This window comes from Bombina bombina, chromosome 3 (assembly GCF_027579735.1).
Source record: "Bombina bombina isolate aBomBom1 chromosome 3, aBomBom1.pri, whole genome shotgun sequence".
NCBI lineage: Eukaryota > Metazoa > Chordata > Amphibia > Anura > Bombinatoridae > Bombina > Bombina bombina.
Genome location: NC_069501.1, coordinates 633,969,439 through 633,989,512, shown reverse-complemented (window position 1 = coordinate 633,989,512; position 20,074 = coordinate 633,969,439). Strand labels below are relative to the sequence as shown.

Below are 20,074 nucleotides of genomic sequence, written 5' to 3'. Positions count from 1 at the left end.
TATATTCCTGCAAGAACTACACCTCAAAAGAGTAGATATAGAGAAGCTGAAAACAAACTGGATTGCTGAAATAATTGCGACACCAGGTGAAAAAAGAAAGAGAGGGGTAGCGATAATGCTTGGACGGGAACTATCATATACGATAATTAAACAGGAACTAGACCCAGGAGGGAGATACCTATGGCTGCAGCTAAAAATAGATGATAAGACTTGGACGTTGTGCAATATATATGCACCAAATATCTGGGATCCCAAATTTTGGGAGAAATTGAAAAAGGTACTATCACCATATATAGGCCAGAACCTGATTGTGGCAGGAGACTTTAATAATACTTTGTGCCCAGACCTAGATCGATACAAAATACGCCGGAGAGCGGCTAACTACAGGGAAGCAAAGCATTTGCAGAGCTTCACCGGTATACTAAAACTTCGGGATGTTTGGCGAATTCAGCACCCTGATACTCAGAATTTTACATGCGAATTGGGCGCCCATAAAAACTTTTCCCGAATAGATATGTTTTTAGTAGATGAGGAGATCATGAAACTTAAATTGGAATCACAGATCTCGGAAATAGTCATTTCTGATCACGCGATTATTGATATAAAGATCATGTTGAGTGCCCATTCCAAAAAATCAGTTAACACTTTTCGTTTTCCCCACTATATGATTAACAATGTACAATTTGAAAACTGGTTAAAGCAAAAATGGAGGGAGTACTACACACAAAATCGGGAGTATGAAAATAAAATAGAGATGTTATGGGAGGCGGGCAAAGCAGTTATTCGTGGAGAGGTGAAAGCATACATGATCAAAAGAAATAGGAAAAATAAAGAGAGAGAAAAACAGTTGTCTAATCAACTTAGAAATAGTTATGCTAAATATCTTAGAGTACCCAATAAACACACCTGGGATAAATATAAAGAAGCAAGAGTGGAAAGGGAATGCTTCTTGAAAAAGATGGGAGCACAGGAAGAGCTTAAAAACAGAGCCAAATTTCAGGGTTTTCAGGGTATATCTGCTAAACATCTGGCCAGGTTGGTCAAATTCAGGAAGAAATCAAATCAAATCCCTGCTATTAGATTACAGGATAAAATATCCACCAATCCAGATGAAATTAGAAAGGCAGTCTACGACTATTATAGCAGACTCTACGCCAAGGAGGAGGTAAATGAGACGCAGAAAGATCAATTCTGGACGGGGCTGGACATCCCGCAAATTTCACATGAAGCATTACAGCTAATCAATGCCCCTATAACTGAATTGGAAATATTTGCTGTCATAAAAAAGGCTAAATCTGGTAAGGCCCCCGGGCCAGATGGCCTATCTGCAGAATTCTACAAAATAATGGCAGCAGAGATATCCCCAATCTTATCTAGACTATTTAACCAATATTATCTGCAGAAAGATATGAACTCAAGTTATTTTTCTGACTCAGTAGTTACTCTAATTCACAAAAAAGCAAAGGATCCAACTAATATTGCATCATACCGTCCGATCTCCCTTCTGAACCATGATTATAAAATACTAAATGTCCCTCATTGCAGACAGATTAAAAAAATCAATCAGTGATATCATACACCCTGACCAGGCAGGTTTCATCCCAGGAAGGAACGGTTGATGCTGAAAAAGCTTTTGACTCAATTATTTGGGACCATCTAATAAACGCGATGAGGAAGTTTGGTTTTTCAGGTGCCCTGGTCGATCTGATTAAGTTAGTATATAACAAACCTAGATCTCAATTACTTATTAACGGCGAACTATCACAATATATTATTCTAGGAAGAGGGACTCGCCAGGGCTGTCCTCTTTTACCATTACTATTCGATATAGCACTAGAACCACTAGCGATATATCTTAGAAAGTATCTTCCACCCGTTGTAATAGGGAAGCAGAAAGTATCCATATCATTATATGCTGACGATTTACTAATATTCTTACAAGACTCGACACAGAGTATACCCCGCTTTATGGAAATAATAAGGTTATTCAGCTCATTCTCCGGATACAAAATCAATATTAACAAATCAGAAATTTTGTGGATCATTAAAAATAAAAACAGTTATTCAGATAACTTCAAGGAAGTACATAGCATTAACTATCTAGGTATTAAGATTAGTAAGAACCCGGCACATTGGTATCAGCTTAACTTTAAAGAGTTATTTCAGAATCTACACCATGACCTAGCAAAATGGAATCTATACTATCTATCTATCTCAGCCCGGGTAAATGTAATAAAATCCATTATATTCCCAAAATTTTTGTTTTTGCTACAGAATCTACCTTTATTATTACAAAAAAATGATATCGACAGATATAATAAGGCCTGTGCTATCTTTATATGGGGGAAAAGGACGTCACGCATTGCCTTCAGTAAGATGGCGCAGATGAAGCTGTTTGGGGGCTTTGCCTGTCCTAATATAAAATATTACAATATAGCTTCATTGGTTAAATTTGGTATAGATTGGCTCAGTAGAATTGATTACGTCACATATTATGATCAGGAGACGGAATTAATCAAACCATTCAATTTGCAGGCTATCATGCATCTCCCATACAGACAACTACCAAGCAATGTCAGTAGACTAACTACTATCGCAAATATTGTGCTTGCATGGCAGAAATATTGTAAAATAATGGGGATAGAATTCCAGATCTCCAATCATCTTCCGTTACGCGGCAATCCAGCCTTCTTACCAGGATGTAGTAATGAGTTATTTAAAGTTTGGTAAAATAAAGGGCTGATATACGCATCACAATTAAAAGAATCACTAACAGGGCCAATCAGATCATTTGTAGATTTGGCAAGTGAGTTTGAGCTACCATCCAAACAGTTTTATGCATACTTGCAGACTCGCCATTTTATAAAGGAATATGAAAAAAGGTTTGGGGAGAATTGGACCCAGACAAACATAGAGTCAGGCATCAGACTATACAAAGCGGGTAATAGATCAATATCCACTTGGTACCAGAACATCATGGTTCAGGAGGGAGAAAGGCATATTATATTGATCAAACAAAAATTTCTAAAGTACTTTCCACAACTTCAGGAGGAAGACGTAACAGATAGTTTAAGAAGAACGCTAGAAGCAACCGACAGAATTAATCTAAGGGAGTCTCAATATAAGGTAATTAACAATTTTTATCTAACCCCAGCCAGAATTGCTAAGTGGTCTCAACTACCGGCGATCTGCCCCAAATGTCACAGACCAAATGCGGATCTATTACATTATCTTTGGAGTTGTCCAAAGGTTACACAATTTTGGAGTAAAATCCAATACTGGATAAACAGAAATATAAGCGACATGATAGAAATAGTTGCAGAATATGTTTTCTTTTTATATCCATCACATAATATCGGAGACAGATTATTTATAAATACGGCAATCCTGATCGCAAGAAACGTAATATGTAAAATGTGGAAGCATAAAAATGCTCCATCTTTAAATGAATTTCTGAATCATATGAGAGGTCAGATTATGATAGAGACTATAGGATTGGATAAGAGGGCAGAGAATCAGGTTATAACATTTTTAAAAAAATGGAAAAAGTATATCAACATATCACCTATTACAGTGCAACATCACATATTATCCACATTTCAAGACTCTATACCCTTCCTAGAATTAACTGTAAATGGCTCTTTGCCTACACACTGGGCACGTTTATAACAATGCTCGAATAAAAAAAAAAAAAAAAAAAATTTGCAACATTAGAAGTATATAGATTTTTCTTTTTTTTTTTCTTTTCTTTCCCCCCCCCCCTGCGCCCCCCCCCCTCGGGTACTGTTTTTAATACGTTGGTGATTTTCCTTGAGTTCTTTTCTGTGCTCGATCTAGTACACTACGGAGGGGCGACTTTCAGCCCCTCGGCCGGAAAGGAAGATAAATAGGAGTAATATTGAGCAGGAGAACTCAAGAAAGTGTTTAAGGGACAGTATAACTCATTTGAGGTATATCACTGTATACATAGAGGTTCCTAATAAAGAATGTAAGAAAAGAGAAAAATGTACAAGGGTGGGAGAAGCTAAAACATTACAATAATTCTAATTGGCAAAATATCGGGAAAGATGTGTAAAAAGCAAGTAAACTGGAAAAGTCTCTTTTTTTTTTTTTTGTTGTATCTCATTTATTTAAGATGTTATCTCATATTGACTATATAAGATGAAGATGTACTTTGATTTTTCTTTTCGAAATATAATGTATTTTTTGTTTAGCTTTTCCCCCAATAAAAAAAATTAAAAAAAAAAAAAAAAAAAGAGACATGGCCATAAGCCAGACCCCCAGAAACCGGGACCGGCCGAATGTTCTAAACCCCCTGAGGAACCATCAAGTTGCCTCAAACGGAGGAGTGCACCCTAGGCAGTGCATCCCACATCCCAATGCCCTAGGACATTGGACGCTCGCAATAGACTCAGACCAGAGAACCTAGAAAGACATCTTAACAGGCCTAAGAAGATGGCAACCAGCACCCGGAGGTGGATCTGATCCCAGGACCCTCTGCTCACCAGCCTAAAGAGCTAGGTCTCCTAGAGGGTCAAAGGGCAACACCCCAGAGTCTAAAGACCATGGGGATTACAAGGGACAGGCTCCAAACAAGCCCTTAGTTTGAGAAGACAATATAATCTACAAAGATACTTACAGTATCAGTCTCCCGGAAAACTCTGTGCCGCACAAGGAATAACAACGGGAGCCTCACAACTCCTGGCAGATAAGCTGACCAGGGTAGAATGCCAGAGAGAAAAAAAAGGATAACTCAAACCAATGCGCTCCCAATGAAGTGCACAAGCGAGATACTGAAAAGGAAGGAATAAGGACATTACCGAACTTCCAGACACAGATGAACCAACCACAAAAAAAGGAAAAAAAAAAACAGCCCCAGCAATCTATCGCCTAGATTACGAGTCTTGCGTTAGGGTTAAAAAGCAGCGTTGAGAGGTCCCGACGCTGCTTTTGAACGCCCGCTGGTATTACGAGTCTGGCAGGTACAGGTGTACCGCTCACTTTTTTTCCGCGACTCTAGCATACCGCAAATCCACTTACGTAATTTGCGTATCCTATCTTTTTAATGGGATTTGCCTAAAGCCGGTATTATGAGTCTTGGAAAAAGTGAGCGGTACACCCTCTCCTGTCAAGACTCCTACCGCATTTAAAAGTCAGTAGTTAAGAGTTTTATGGGCTAACACTGTAACATAAAACTCTTAACTAAAGTGATAAAAAGTACACTAACACCCATAAACTAACACCCATAAACTACCTATTAACCCCTAAACCGCCGCACTCCCACATCGCAAACACTAGTTACATTTTATTAACCCCTAATCTGCCATCCCTAACATCGCAGACACCTACCTACATTTATTAACCCCTAATCTGCGCCCCCCAACGTCGCCGCAACTAAATTAAATTATTAACCCCTAAACCTAAGTCTAACCCTAACCCTAACACCCCCTAACTTAAAAAAAAGCCAGCGTTAGCTACGCGGGTCGTTACCAGACAAAACTCTAAATCTAGCCGTAAGATAGCTACAATGTAACTATTAGTTATATTGTAGCTAGCTTAGGGTTTATTTTATAGGTAAGTATTTAGTTTTAAATAGGAATAATTTATTTAATTGTAGTAATTTTTTCAGATTATTTTAAATATAATTTAAAATAATCTGAAAAAATTACTACAATTAAATAAATTATTCCTATTTAAAACTAAATACTTACCTATAAAATAAACCCTAAAATAGCTACAATATAACTAATAATTACATTGTAGCTATCTTACGGCTAGATTTAGAGTTTTGTCGGTAACGACCCGCGTAGCTAACGCTGGCTTTTTTTTCCCCGCACCTTTTCACAGAATGGCTGCGTTAGGCTCCAAAAAAGGAGCGTAGAGCATAATTTACCGCCAATACCAGCGGTGCTTACGGACGCGGCCAGCTTAAAAAACGTGCTCGTGCACGATTCCCCCATAGGAAACAATAGGGCAGTTTGAGCTGAAAAAAACCTAACACCTGCAAAAAAGCAGCGTTCAGATCCTAACGCAGCCCCATTGTTTCCTATGGGGAAACAGTTTCTAAGTCTGCACCTAACACCCTAACATGAACCCCGAGTCTAAACACCCCTAACCTTACACTTATTAACCTCTAATCTGCCGCCCCCTCTATCGCTGACACCTGCATATTTTTTTTAACCCCTAATCTGCCGCTCCATACACCGCCGCAACCTACATTATCCCTATGTACCCCTAATCTGCTGCCCCTAACACCGCCGACCCCTATATTATATTTATTAACCCCTAATCTGCTGCCCCCAACGTCGCCTCCACCTACCTACAATTATTAACCCCTAATCTGCCGACCGGACCTTACCGCTACTCAAATAAATGTATTAACCCCTAAAGCTAAGTCTAACCCTAACACTAACACCCCCCTAATTAAATATAATTTAAATCTAACTAAATAAATTAACTCTTATTAAATAAATTATTCCTATTTAAAGATAAATACTTACCTGTAAAATAAATCCTAATATAGCTACAATAGAAATTATAATTATATTGTAGCTATTTTAGGATTAATATTTATTTTACAGGCAACTTTGTATTTATTTTAACCAGGTACAATAGCTATTAAATAGTTAATAACTATTTAATAGTTACCTAGTTAAAATAATTACAAAATTACCTGTAAAATAAATCCCTAACCTAAGTTACAATTAAACCTAACACTACACTATCAATAAATTAATTAAATAAAATACCTACAATTATCTACAATTAAACCTAACACTACACTATCAATAAATTAATTAAATACAATACCTACAAATAAATACAATTAAATAAATTAACTAAAGTACAAAAAATAAAAAAGAACTAAGTTACAAAAAATAAAAAAATATTTACAAACATTATAAAAATATTACAACAATTTTAAGCTAATTACACCTACTCTAAGCCCCCTAATAAAATAACAAAGCCCCCAAAATAAAAAATGCCCTACCCTATTCTAAAATACAAATAGAAAAGCTCTTTTACCTTACCAGCCCTTAAAAGGGCCTTTTGCGGGGCATGCCCCAAAGAATTCAGCTCTTTTGCCTGAGAAAAAAACATACAATACCCCCCCCAACATTACAACCCACCACCCACATACCCCTAATCTAACCCAAACCCCCCTTAAATAAACCTACACACTAAGCCCCTGAAGATCTTCCTACCTTATCTTCACCACGCCGGGTATCACCGATCGGCTCCAGGCTCCGAAGTCTTCATCCAAGCCCAAGCGGGGGCTGAAGACGTCCATCCTCCGGCTGAAGTCTTGATCCAAGCGGCGGCTGAAGAGGTCCATCATCAGGGCTGAAGTCTTCAAACCTATCCAGGCAGAAGAGGAGATCTGGACCGGTTAGACATCTTCATCCAAGCCGCATCTTCTATCTTCTTTCCATCCGTCGACAAGCGGCTCCATCTTCAAGACCTCCGGCTTGGATCCATCCTCTTCTTCCGACGTCCTAACACAGAATGAAGGCTCCTTTAAGGGACGTCATCCAAGATGGCGTCCCTCGAATTCCGATTGGCTGATAGGATTCTATCAGCCAATCGGAATCAAGTTCAATCTGATTGGCTGATCCAATCAGCCAATCAGATTGAGCTCGCATTCTATTGGCTGTTCCGAATCAGCCAATAGAATGCAAGCTCAATCTGATTGGCTGATCCAATCAGCCAATCGGATTGAACTTGAATCTGATTGGCTGATTCCATCAGCCAATCAGAATTTTCCTACCTTAATTCCGATTGGCTGATAGAATCCTATCAGCCAATCGGAATTCGAGGGACGCCATCTCGAATTCCGATTGGCTGATAGGATTCTTTCAGCCAATCGGAATTAATTACAATTAAATTAAATAAACGAAAGTATAAGACCTTCATTCTGTGTTAGGACGTCGGAAGAAGAGGATGGATCCGTGCCGGAGGTCTTGAAGATGGAGCCGCTCGTCAATGGATGGAAGAATATAGAAGATGCCGCTTGGATGAAGATGTCTACCGGTCCGGATCTCCTCTTCTGCCCGGATAGGATGAAGACTTCAGCCCCGATGATGGACCTCTTCAGCCGCCACTTGGATCAAGACTTCAGCCGGAGGATGGACGTCTTCAGCCCCCGCTTGGGCTTGGATGAAACTTCGGAGCCTGGACCGATCGGTGATACCCGGCGTGGTGAAGATAAAGTAGGAAGATCTTCAGGGGTTATTGTTAGGTTTATTTAAGGGGGGGTTTAGGTTAGATTAGTGGTATGTGGGTGGTGGGTTGTAATGTTGGGGGGGGGTATTGTATGTTTTACAACTAATCTAATCCCCCTAATAAAATAAAAAAGCCCCCCCAAAATACTAAAAATCCCTACCCTATACTAAATTACAAATAGCCCTTAAAAGGGCCTTTTGCGGGGCATTGCCCCAAAGTAATCAGCTCTTTTAGCTGTAAAAAAAAATACAATACCCCCCAACATTAAAACCCACCACCCACACAACCCAACCCTACTCTAAAACCCACCCCAATCCCCCCTTAATATAACCTAACCACTAACCCCTTGAAGATCACCCTACCTTGAGATGTCTTCACCCCAACCGTGCAGAAGTGGTCCCTCCAGACAGCCAGAAGTCTTCATCCGATCCGGGCAGAAGTGGACCTCCAGACAGGCAGAAGTCTTCATCCAGGCGGCATCTTCTATCTTCATCCATCCGAAGCAAAGCGGGTCCATCTTCAAGCCATTCGACGCGGAGCATCCTCTTCCATCCGACGACTACCACTAAATGACGGTACCTTTAAGTGACGTCATCCAAGATGGTGTCCCTTCAATTCCGATTGGCTGATAGAATTCTATCAGCCAATCGGAATTAAGGTAGAAATGCAATCAGCCAATAGGATTGAAGTTCAATCCTATTGGCTGATCCAATCAGCCAATAGGATTGAGCTCACATTCTATTGGCTGATTGGAAAAGCCAATAGAATGCGATTTTTTTCTACCTTAATTCCAATTGGCTGATAGAATTCTATCAGCCAATTGGAACTTAAGGGACGCCATCTTGGATGACGTCATTTAAAGGTACCGTCATTTAGTGTTAGTCGTCGGATGGAAGAGGATGCTCCGTGTCGGATGGCTTGAAGATGGACCCACTCCGCTCCGGATGGATGAAGATAGAAGATGCCGCCTGGATGAAGACTTCTGGCCGTCTAGAGGACCACTTCTGCCCGGTTGGGTGAAGACGTCTCAAGGTAGGGTGATCTTAAAGGGGTTAGTGTTAGGTTTTATTAAGGGTGGATTGGGTGGGTTTTAGAGTAGGGTTGGGTGTGTGGGTGGTGGGTTTTAATTTTGGGGGGGTATTGTATTTTTTTTTACAGGTAAAAGAGCTGATTACTTTGGGGCAATGCCCCGCAAAAGGCCCTTTTAAGTGCTATTTGTAATTTAGTATAGGGTAGGGATTTTTATTATTTTGGGGGGCTTTTTTATTTTATTAGGGGAATAGATTAGGAGTAATTAGTTTAAAATTCTTGTCATTATTTTATTATTTTCTGTAATTTAGTGTTTTTTTTCGTACTTTAGTTTATTTAATTTAATTGTAATTAATTGTAGTTAATTTAGGTAATTTATTTAATTATAGTGTAGTGTTAGTTGTAATTGTAACTTAGGTTAGGGTTTATTTTACAGGTAAATTTGTACATATTTTGACTAGGAAGTTAATAACTATTAATAACAATTGTACCTAGTTAAAATAAATACAAACTTGCCTGTAAAATAAAAATAAATCCTACGCTAGATACAATGTAACTATTAGTTATATTGTAGCTATCTTAGGGTTTATTTTATAGGTAAGTATTTAGTTTTAAATAGGAATAATTTAGTTAATTGTAGTTATTTTATTTAAATTTAATTAAATTATATTTAAGTTAGGGGGTGTTAGGGTTAGGGTTAGACTTAGATTTTGGTATAGTGGCGGCGATATTGGGGGCGGCAGATTAGGGGTTAATAAGTGTAGTTAGGTTGCGGCGACATTGGGAGCGGCAGATTAGGGGTTAATAATATAATGCAGGTGTCGGCGATGTCGTGGGCAGCAGATTAGGGGTTAATAATATAATGTAGGTGTTGGCAATGTCGGGGGCGGCAGATTAGGGGTTAATAAGTGTAAGATGTGTTTAGACTCGGGGTTCATGTTAGGGTGTTAGATGTAGACATAAAAAGTATTTTCCCATAGGAATCAATGAGGCTGCGTTAGAAGCTGAACGCTGCTTTTTTGCAGGTTTAAGATTTTTTTTCCAGCCGATTCTCCCCCATTGATTCCTATGGGGAAATCGTGCACAAGCATGTTTTACCTGCTCACCGCTAACGGAAGCAGTGCTGGTATTACAGTGAGATGTGGAGCTAGTAAAACGTGCTCGTGCACGATTTACCCATAGGAATCAATGGGGGAGAGCCGGCTGAAAAAAACCCTAACACCTGCAAAAAAGCAGCCCCATTGATTCCTATAGGGAAAATACATTTATGTCTACACCTAACACCCTAACATGAATCCCGAGTCTAAACACCCCTAATCTTACACTTATTAACCCCTAATCTGCCGCCCCCCAACATTGCCGACACCTGCATTATATTATTAACCCCTAATCTGCTTCTCCGGACACCGCCGCCACCTACATTATACTTATGAAGCCCTAATCTGCCGCCCCCAACATCGCCGACACCTACATTTGATTTATTAACCCCTACTCTGCCGCCTCCAACGTTGCCGCCACTATAATAAAGTTATTAACCCCTAAACCTAAGTCTAACCCTAACACGCCCTAATTTAAATATAATTAAAATAAATCTAAATAAAATCAATACAATTAACTAAATAATTCCTATTTAAAACTAAATACTTACCTATAAAATAAACCCTAAGCTAGCTACAATATAACTAATAGTCACATTGTAGCTATCTTAGGTTTTATTTTTATTTTACAGGCAACTTTGTATTTATTTTAACTAGGTAGAATAGTTATTAAATAGTTATTAACTATTTAATAACTAGCTAGTTAAAATAGACAAACCAACCCTACTCTAAAACCCACCCAATCCCCCCTTAAAAAAACACTAACCCCTTGAAGATCACCTTACCGGGAGACGTCTTCACCCAACCGGGCACAAGTGGTCCTCCAGACGGGCAGAAGTCTTCATCCAACTGGGCAGAAGTGGTCCTCCAGACGGGCAGAAGTCTTCATCCAGACGGCATCTTCTATCTTCATCCATCCGGCGCGGAGCGGGTCCATCTTCAAGACATCCGACGCGGAGCATCCTCTTCTGTCCACGGCCGACGACTGAATGAAGGTTCCTTTAAATGATGTCATCCAAAATTGGAACAGCCAATAGAATGCCAGCTCAATCCTATTGGCTGATTGGATCAGCCAATAGGCTTGAAGTTCAATCCTATTGGCTGATTGTATCAGCCAATAGGATTTTTTCTACCTTAATTCTGATTGGCTGATAGAATTCTATCAGCCAATCGGAATTGAAGGGACGCCATCTTGGATGACGTCATTTAAAGGAACCTTCATACAGTCGTCGGCCGTGTATAGAAGAGGATACTCCGCGTCGATGTCTTGAAGATGGACCCGCTCCGTGCCGGATGAATGAAGATAGAGGATGCTGTCTGGATGAAGACTTCTGCCCGTCTGGGTGAAGACGTCTCCTGGTAAGGTGATCTTCAAGGGGTTAGTGTTAGGTTTTTATAAGGGGGGATTGGGTGGGTTTTAGAGTAGGGTTGGTTGTGTGGGTGGTGGGTTTTAATGTTGGGGGGGGAATTGTAAAAAAAAAATTCAGGTAAAAGAGCTGATTACTTTGGGGCAATGCCCCGCAAAAGGCCCTTTTAAGGGCTATTGATAGTTTAGTTTAGGCTAGGGTTTTTTTTATTTTGGGGGGCTTTTTTATTTTGCTAGGGGGATTAGATTAGGTGTAATTAGTTTAAAAATCTTGTAATTTGTTTATTATTTTCTGTAATTTAGTGTTTGTTTTTTTTGTACTTTAGCTAATTTTATTTAATTGTATTTAATTTAGGGAATTAATTTAAAGGGACAGTCTAGTCAAATTTAAAATTTCATTATTCATATAGGACTTGTAATTTTAATCAACTTTCCATTTTACTTTTATCATCAAATTTGCTTTTTTCTCTTGGTATTCTTAGTTTAAACTAAACATAGGTAGGCTCATATGCTAATTTCTAAGCCCTTGAAGGCTGCCTCTTATCACATGCTTTTTAAATTCCTTTTCAACACAAAGAGACAGAAAGTACACGTGGGCCATATAGATAACACTGTGTTCAGGCACAGGGGGTTATTTAAGATTTAGCACAACACAATGCTAAATGCAAGACAATAGATAATAAACAGTCACAGTCATGTGATCAGGGGGCTGGAAGAAGGTTCCTAGATACAAGGTAATCACAGAGGTAAAAAGTATATTAATATAACTGTGTTGGTTATGCAAAACTGGGGAATGGGTAATAAAGGGATTATCTGTCTTTTAAAACAATAACAATTCTATTGTAGGCTGCCCCTTTAATTATAGTGGTAGTGCTAGGTGTAATTGTAACTTAGGTTAGGTTTTATTTTACAGGTAAATTTGTCTTTATTTTAACTAGGTAGTTATTAAATAGTTAATAACTATTTAGTAACTATTCTACCTAGTTAAAATAGAATTTATGCTTACCTGATAAATTACTTTCTCCAACGGTGTGTCCGGTCCACGGCGTCATCCATTACTTGTGGGAATATTCTCTTCCCCAACAGGAAATGGCAAAGAGCACAGCAAAAGCTGTCCATATAGCCCCTCCTCAGGCTCCGCCCCCCAGTCATTCGACCGACGGTTAGGAGAAAAAAAGGAGAAACTATAGGGTGCCGTGGTGACTGTAGTGTATAGAGAAAAAAATTTCAAACCTGATTAAAAAACCAGGGCGGGCCGTGGACCGGACACCCCGTTGGAGAAAGTAATTTATCAGGTAAGCATAAATTCTGTTTTCTCCAACATTGGTGTGTCCGGTCCACGGCGTCATCCATTACTTGTGGGAACCAATACCAAAGCTTTAGGACACGGATGAAGGGAGGGAGCAAATCAGGTTACCTAAACGGAAGGCACCACGGCTTGCAAAACCTTTCTCCCAAAAATAGCCTCCGAAGAAGCATAAGTATCAAATTTGTAGAATTTGGCAAAAGTGTGCAGAGAAGACCAAGTCGCTGCCTTACATATCTGATCAACAGAAGCCTCGTTCTTGAAGGCCCATGTGGAAGCCACAGCCCTAGTAGAGTGAGCTGTGATTCGTTCAGGAGGCTGCCGTCCGGCAGTCTCATAAGCCAATCGGATAATGCTTTTCAGCCAGAAAGAAAGAGAGGTAGCAGTAGCTTTTTGTCCTCTCCTCTTACCAGAGTAAACGACAAACAAAGATGAGGTTTGTCTAAAATCCTTTGTTGCTTCTAAATAGAACTTTAAAGCACGAACTACATCTAAATTGTGTAACAAACGTTCCTTCTTTGAAACTGGATTCAGACACAGAGAAGGAACAACTATTTCTTGGTTAATATTCTTGTTGGAAACAACTTTTGGAAGAAAACCAGGCTTAGTACGCAAAACAACCTTATCTGAATGGAACACCAGATAGGGTGGATCACACTGCAAAGCAGATAATTCAGAAACTCTTCTAGCAGAAGAAATAGCAACCAAAAACAGAACTTTCCAAGATAGTAACTTGATATCTATGGAATGTAAAGGTTCAAACGGAACCCCTTGAAGAACTGAAAGAACTAAATTTAGACTCCAAGGAGGAGTCATGGGTCTGTAGACAGGCTTGATTCTGACTAAAGCCTGTACAAAAGCTTGTACATCTGGCATAGCTGCCAGTCGTTTGTGTAACAAGACAGATAAAGCAGAAATCTGTCCCTTTAGAGAACTTGCTGACAACCCTTTATCCAAACCCTCTTGGAGAAAGGAAAGAATCTTAGGAATTTTAATCTTACTCCAGGAGAATCCCTTGGATTCACACCAACAGATATATTTTTTCCATATTTTATGGTAAATCTTTCTAGTCACAGGTTTTCTGGCTTGGACTAGAGTATCTATCACTGAATTTGAAAATCCACGCTTGGATAAAATCAAGTGTTCAATTTCAAAGCAGTCAGCTGCAGAGAAACTAGATTTGGATGTTCGAATGGACCTTGTACTAGAAGATCCTGTCTCAAAGGTAGCTTCCATGGTGGAGCCGATGACATATTCACCAGGTCTGCATACCAAGTCCTGCGTGGCCACATAGGAGCTATCAGAATCACCGAGGTCTTCTCCTGTTTGATACTGGCTACGAGCCTGGGAAGGAGAGGAAACGGTGGAAACACATAAGCTAGGTTGAACGACCAAGGCGCCACTAATGCATCCACTAGAATCGCCTTGGGATCCCTGGATCTGGACCCGTCGCAAGGAACCTTGAAGTTCTGACAGGACGCCATCAGATCCATGTCTGGAATGCCCCATAATTGGGTTAACTGGGCAAAGACCTCCGGATGGAGTTCCCACTCCCCCGGATGGAAAGTCTGACGACTCAAATAATCCGCCTCCCAGTTGTCTACTCCTGGGATATGAATTGCAGATAGGTGGCAGGAGTGATCCTCCGCCCATTTGATGATCTTGGAAACCTCTCTCATCGCCAAGGAACTCTTTGTTCCTCCCTGATGGTTGATGTAAGCTACAGTCGTCATGTTGTCCGACTGGAATCTTATGAATCCGGCCTTCGCTAGTTGAGGCCAAGCCCGGAGCGCATTGAATATGGCTCTCAGTTCCAGGATGTTTATCGGGAGAAGGGACTCTTCCCGAGACCATAGACCCTGAGCTTTCAGGGAGTCCCAGACCGCGCCCCAGCCTAATAGACTGGCGTCGGTCGTGACAATGACCCACTCTGGTCTGCGGAAACTCATTCCCTGAGACAGGTGATCCTGAGTCAACCACCAACGGAGTGAGTCTCTGGTTACCTGGTCTACTTGAATCTGGGGAGACAAGTCTGCATAGTCCCCATTCCACTGATTGAGCATGCACAGTTGTTATGGTCTTAGATGAATTCGAGCAAAAGGAACTATGTCCATTGCTGCAACCATCAATCCTACTACTTCCATGCACTGAGCTATGGAAGGCTGCAGAATAGAGTGAAGAACTTGACAAGCGTTTAGAAGCTTTGACTTTCTGACCTCTGTCAGGAAGATCTTCATTTCTAAAGAATCTATTATTGTTCCCAAAAAGGGAACTCTTGTTGACGGAGACAGGGAACTCTTTTCTACGTTCACCTTCCACCCGTGAGATCTGAGAAAGGGTAGAACAATGTCTGTATGGGCCTTTGCCTTGGAAAGAGACGACGCTTGAATTAGAATATCGTCTAGATAAGGTGCCACTGCAATGCCCCTCGGTCTTAGAACCGCTAGAAGGGACCCTAGCACCTTTGTGAAAATTCTGGGAGCAGTGGCTAAACCGAATGGAAGAGCCACGAACTGGTAATGTTTGTCCAGAAAGGCGAACCTTAGGAACTGATGATGATCTTTGTGGATAGGAATATTTAGGTACACATCCTTTAAATCCACGGTAGTCATATATTGACCCTCCTGGATTGTAGGTAAAATTGTTCGAATGGTTTCCATTTTGAACGATGGAACTCTGAGAAATTTGTTTAGAATTTTTAAATCCAGAATTGGTCTGAAAGTTCCCTCTTTTTTGGGGGCTACAAACAGGTTTGAGTAAAACCCCTGACCTTGTTCCACAGTTGGAACTGAGTGTATCACTCCCATCTTTAACAGGTCTTCTACACAATGTAAGAATGCCTGTCTCTTTATTTGGTCTGAAGACAAGCGAGACATGTGGAACCTTCCCCTTGGGGGCAGTTCCTTGAATTCTAGAAGATAACCCTGAGAGACTATTTCTAGTGCCCAGGGATCCAGAACATCTCTTGCCCAAGCCTGAGCAAAGAGAGAGAGTCTGCCCCCTACTAGATCTGGTCCCGGATCGGGGGCTACCCCTTCATGCTGTCTTGGTAGCAGCAGCAAGCTTCTTGGCCTGTTTACCCTTGTTCCAGCCTTGCATTGGTTTCCAAGCTGGTTTAGCCTGGGAAGCATTACCCTCTTGTCTAGAGGCTGCCGAGTTAGAAGCCGGTCCGTTCCTGAAATTGCGAAAGGAACGAAAATTGGACTTATTCTTAGCCTTAAAAGGCCTATCCTGTGGGAGGGCATGGCCCTTCCCCCCAGTGATGTCTGAAATAATTTCTTTCAATTCTGGCCCAAAAAGGGTCTTACCCTTGAAAGGGATATTAAGCAATTTTGTCTTGGAAGATACATTCGCCGACCAAGACTTTAGCCAGAGCGCTCTGCGCGCCACAATTGCAAACCCTGAATTTTTCGCCGCTAATCTCGCTAATTGCAAAGCGGCATCTAAAATAAAGGAATTAGCTAACTTAAGTGCGTGAATTCTGTCCATGACTTCCTCATATGGAGTCTCCATATTAAGCGACTTTTCTAGTTCATCGAACCAGAAACACGCCGCCGTAGTGACAGGAATGATGCACGAAATAGGTTGGAGGAGGTAACATTGCTGAACAAAAATCTTTTTAAGCAAACCCTCCAATTTTTTATCCATAGGATCTTTGAAAGCACAATTGTCCTCAATGGGAATAGTCGTGCATTTGGCTAGGGTAGAAACTGCCCCCTCAACCTTAGGGACTGTTTGCCATGTGTCCTTCCTTGGGTCGACCATGGGGAACAATTTCTTAAATATAGGAGGAGGGACAAAGGGTATGCCTGGTTTCTCCCACTCCTTATTCACTATGTCCGCCACCCTTTTAGGGATCGGAAAGGCATCAGGGTGCACCGGGACCTCTACGAATTTGTCCATCTTGCACAATTTTTCTGGAATGACCAAAGAGTCACAATCATCCAGAGTAGATAGCACCTCCTTAAGTAATGCGCGGAGATGCTCTAACTTAAATTTAAACGTCACAACATCAGGTTCTGCCTGTTGAGAAATTCTTCCTGAATCTGAAAGTTCTCCTTCCGACAAACCCTCCCTCACTGCCACTTCTGACTGGTGTGAGGGTATGACAGATAAACTATCGTCAGTGCCTTCTTGCTCCACTGTATTTAAAACTGAGCAATCACGCTTTCTCTGAAATGCTGGCATTTTGGATAAAATATTAGCTATGGAATTATCCATTACTGCCGTTAATTGTTGCATAGTAACAAGCATTGGCGCGCTAGATGTACTAGGGGTCGCCTGCGCGGGCATTACTGGTGTAGACACAGAAGGAGAGGATGATGAACTATCCCCACTACCTTCATTTGAGGAATCATCTTGGGCAACCTTATTAAATGTGACAGTACTGTCCTTACTTTGTCTGGACGCCATGGCACAATTATCACATACATTTGAAGGGGGGACCACCTTGGCCTCCATACATACAGAACATGTTCCATATGAAGGTACAGACATGTTAGACAGGCTTAAACAGGCTAATAATGCAAAAAAAAAATGTTTTAAAACCAAACCGTTACTGTCTCTTTAAATTTTATACAGAGCACACTTTATTTCTGAATGTGTGAAAAACTATGAAGGAAATATCCAATCTTTACCAAATTTTCACCACAGAGTCTTAATGCTTTAAAAGTATTGCACCCCAATTTTCAAGCTTTTAACCCCTTAAATGAGGAAACCGGAGCCGTTTAATCAAATAACAATTTTTAACCCCACTACAGTCCCAGCCACAGCGTTTGCTGCGACTTCACCTGTCCTTAGGAGTTATACGATACCAAATTAAGCCTTCCAGGAACGTTTTCAATGATCACCAGACCCTCTCACATGCAGCTGCATGCACTTCATCCAAAAGAAACTGCGCAGTTATGGCGCGAAAATGAGGCTCTGCCTACTATAGTTAAAGGCCCTTCCTGACTGGAAAGGTGTCTAAACAACTGCCTGGCGCCTAAAAACGTTCCCCCACAATAAAAGTTTTATAAATCACCTCAGATTACATAAAAAACTTAAATAAAGCAATCGATTTAGGCCATAAGAGTGTCAACCAGTGTATAGCCCATAATAAGCCTTCATTCTGTTAAGAGTCTAAGAATATGGCTTACCGATCCCCAAGAGGGAAAATGACAGTCTTCTAGCATTACACAGTCTTGTTAGAAAATGGACTAGTCATACCTTGAGCAGAAAAGTCTGCTAACTGTTCCCCCCAACTGAAGTTCTCTGGGCTCAACAGTCCTGCGTGGGAACAGCAATTGATTTTAGTTACTGCTGCTAAAATCATACTCCTCTTTTAAACAGAACTCTTCATCCCTTTCTGTTTTAGAGTAAATAGTACAACCAGCACTATTTTAAAATAACAAACTCTTGATAGCAGAAGAAAAAACTACAACTAAACACCACATACTCTTCACCATCTCCGTGGAGATGCTACTTGTTCAGAGCGGCAAAGAGAATGACTGGGGGGCGGAGCCTGAGGAGGGGCTATATGGACAGCTTTTGCTGTGCTCTTTGCCATTTCCTGTTGGGGAAGAGAATATTCCCACAAGTAATGGATGACGCCGTGGACCGGACACACCAATGTTGGAGAAAATAAATACAAACACCTGTTCCTGCAAGACTCGTAATACCAGCGGGCGTTAAAAAGCAGCGTTAGGACCTCTTAACGCTGCTTTGTAAGGCTAACGCACAACTCCTAATCTAGGCCAGTGTTATTATGATTGTAACTGTACTGTGAAATGTATTTTCGATGCTTTTTGTGACACTTTTTATTGAAGCATAACTGTTCATCAGAGCTCTGAGATCACGATAACCCGAAGCACGTTAAATTCAATTGCACGTCTAAACACCCCGCAATAAACCCCTTATCGCTTGCGCTTGCGCGTAACAGTTAGTGCTTCACTCCTAATCTGGCCCAAAGTGTTTACCATAAGGTTCAATAATGTAGAATATATATATATATATATATATATATATATATATACACATATGTGTGTGTGTATAATTCATTATTAAAATTAAAAAAAAACCATTTGGTATACAACAGTGGGTATAGAGCAGATGTGTGATTATTAGTGAACTATCCATAAAAGCCTAATCATGATATTTAATATAAAGCAAGCTTACTTGATGTTGCCTCCTTTGTAAACTTTATCAGATTTTAACAGTTTGTCCCTCCATATGAATTGTCGCAGTCTCTGTGGAAGTAATTTGCCACCAAGTCTGTCACAAACTGCTGACATATGCTCATAGTCAGATGAAATAATAGTACAGACAACATCTGACAGTACATCGCTTCCAGTGCAGTTTAAAGCTGGAGGTGTAAGCTCTGTACCTGCAAATAATATAAAATAAACATTGCTGTGTAATGTGCATAAATGCAAATACATTCATTATTAGTCACAATTTTAATAATAAAAGGGATGAGTAATGTACACAAATGTAAATACATAAATTACTAGCCATAATTGTAATAATTACAGTTTTATTAAAATGTTCACAGTAACAAACTGCTGATAGAATTTATAAAAAGGAGTTGATCTACTTTATAGAAAATGTTAATGACCTGGTAATACAAACAAATAATACAAAAAAAGAAAAAATGATCACACTTACATTAAACAAATTAACACATTAAAGGGACAGTCAACACTTGAGATAACAGTATCCAATATTTAAAAATAAAACGAAGATCCGCCTGCACTGTACCCCTTTTGTCTTACCTACTTCCTTCTCCTAGTAATCATCAACGATAACTTCTATAATATGATGTAAATATGGCAGCCTAACTCCCCCCACCGTTACGTAGCTACCTTCTTCTTCAAATGATCAGCCAATCAGAATCCAATCCTCGGTCAGAAATTGAACGTGCTTGCAATTTCTGACCGAGGATTGGATTCTGATTGGCTAATCATTTGAAGAAGAAGGTAGATACATAACAGTGTGGGGAGTTAGGCTGCCATATGTACATCATATTATAGAAGTTATCGTCAATGATTACTAGGAGAAGGAAGTAGGTAAGAC

General features: G+C 40.3%; 1 protein-coding gene across 1 annotated transcript in view; it reads right to left on the bottom strand.

Annotated features, from left to right (window-relative positions):
* The window catches only part of LOC128652459 (uncharacterized), a 321,251-nt gene that overhangs the window by 35,745 nt on the left and 265,432 nt on the right, over nt 1-20,074 (bottom strand). Inside the window, exon 7 of the mRNA XM_053705396.1 lies at nt 19,178-19,385. Within this exon, the coding sequence (XP_053561371.1) occupies nt 19,178-19,385 (208 nt within the window). The remainder of the gene's footprint in view (nt 1-19,177; nt 19,386-20,074) is intronic.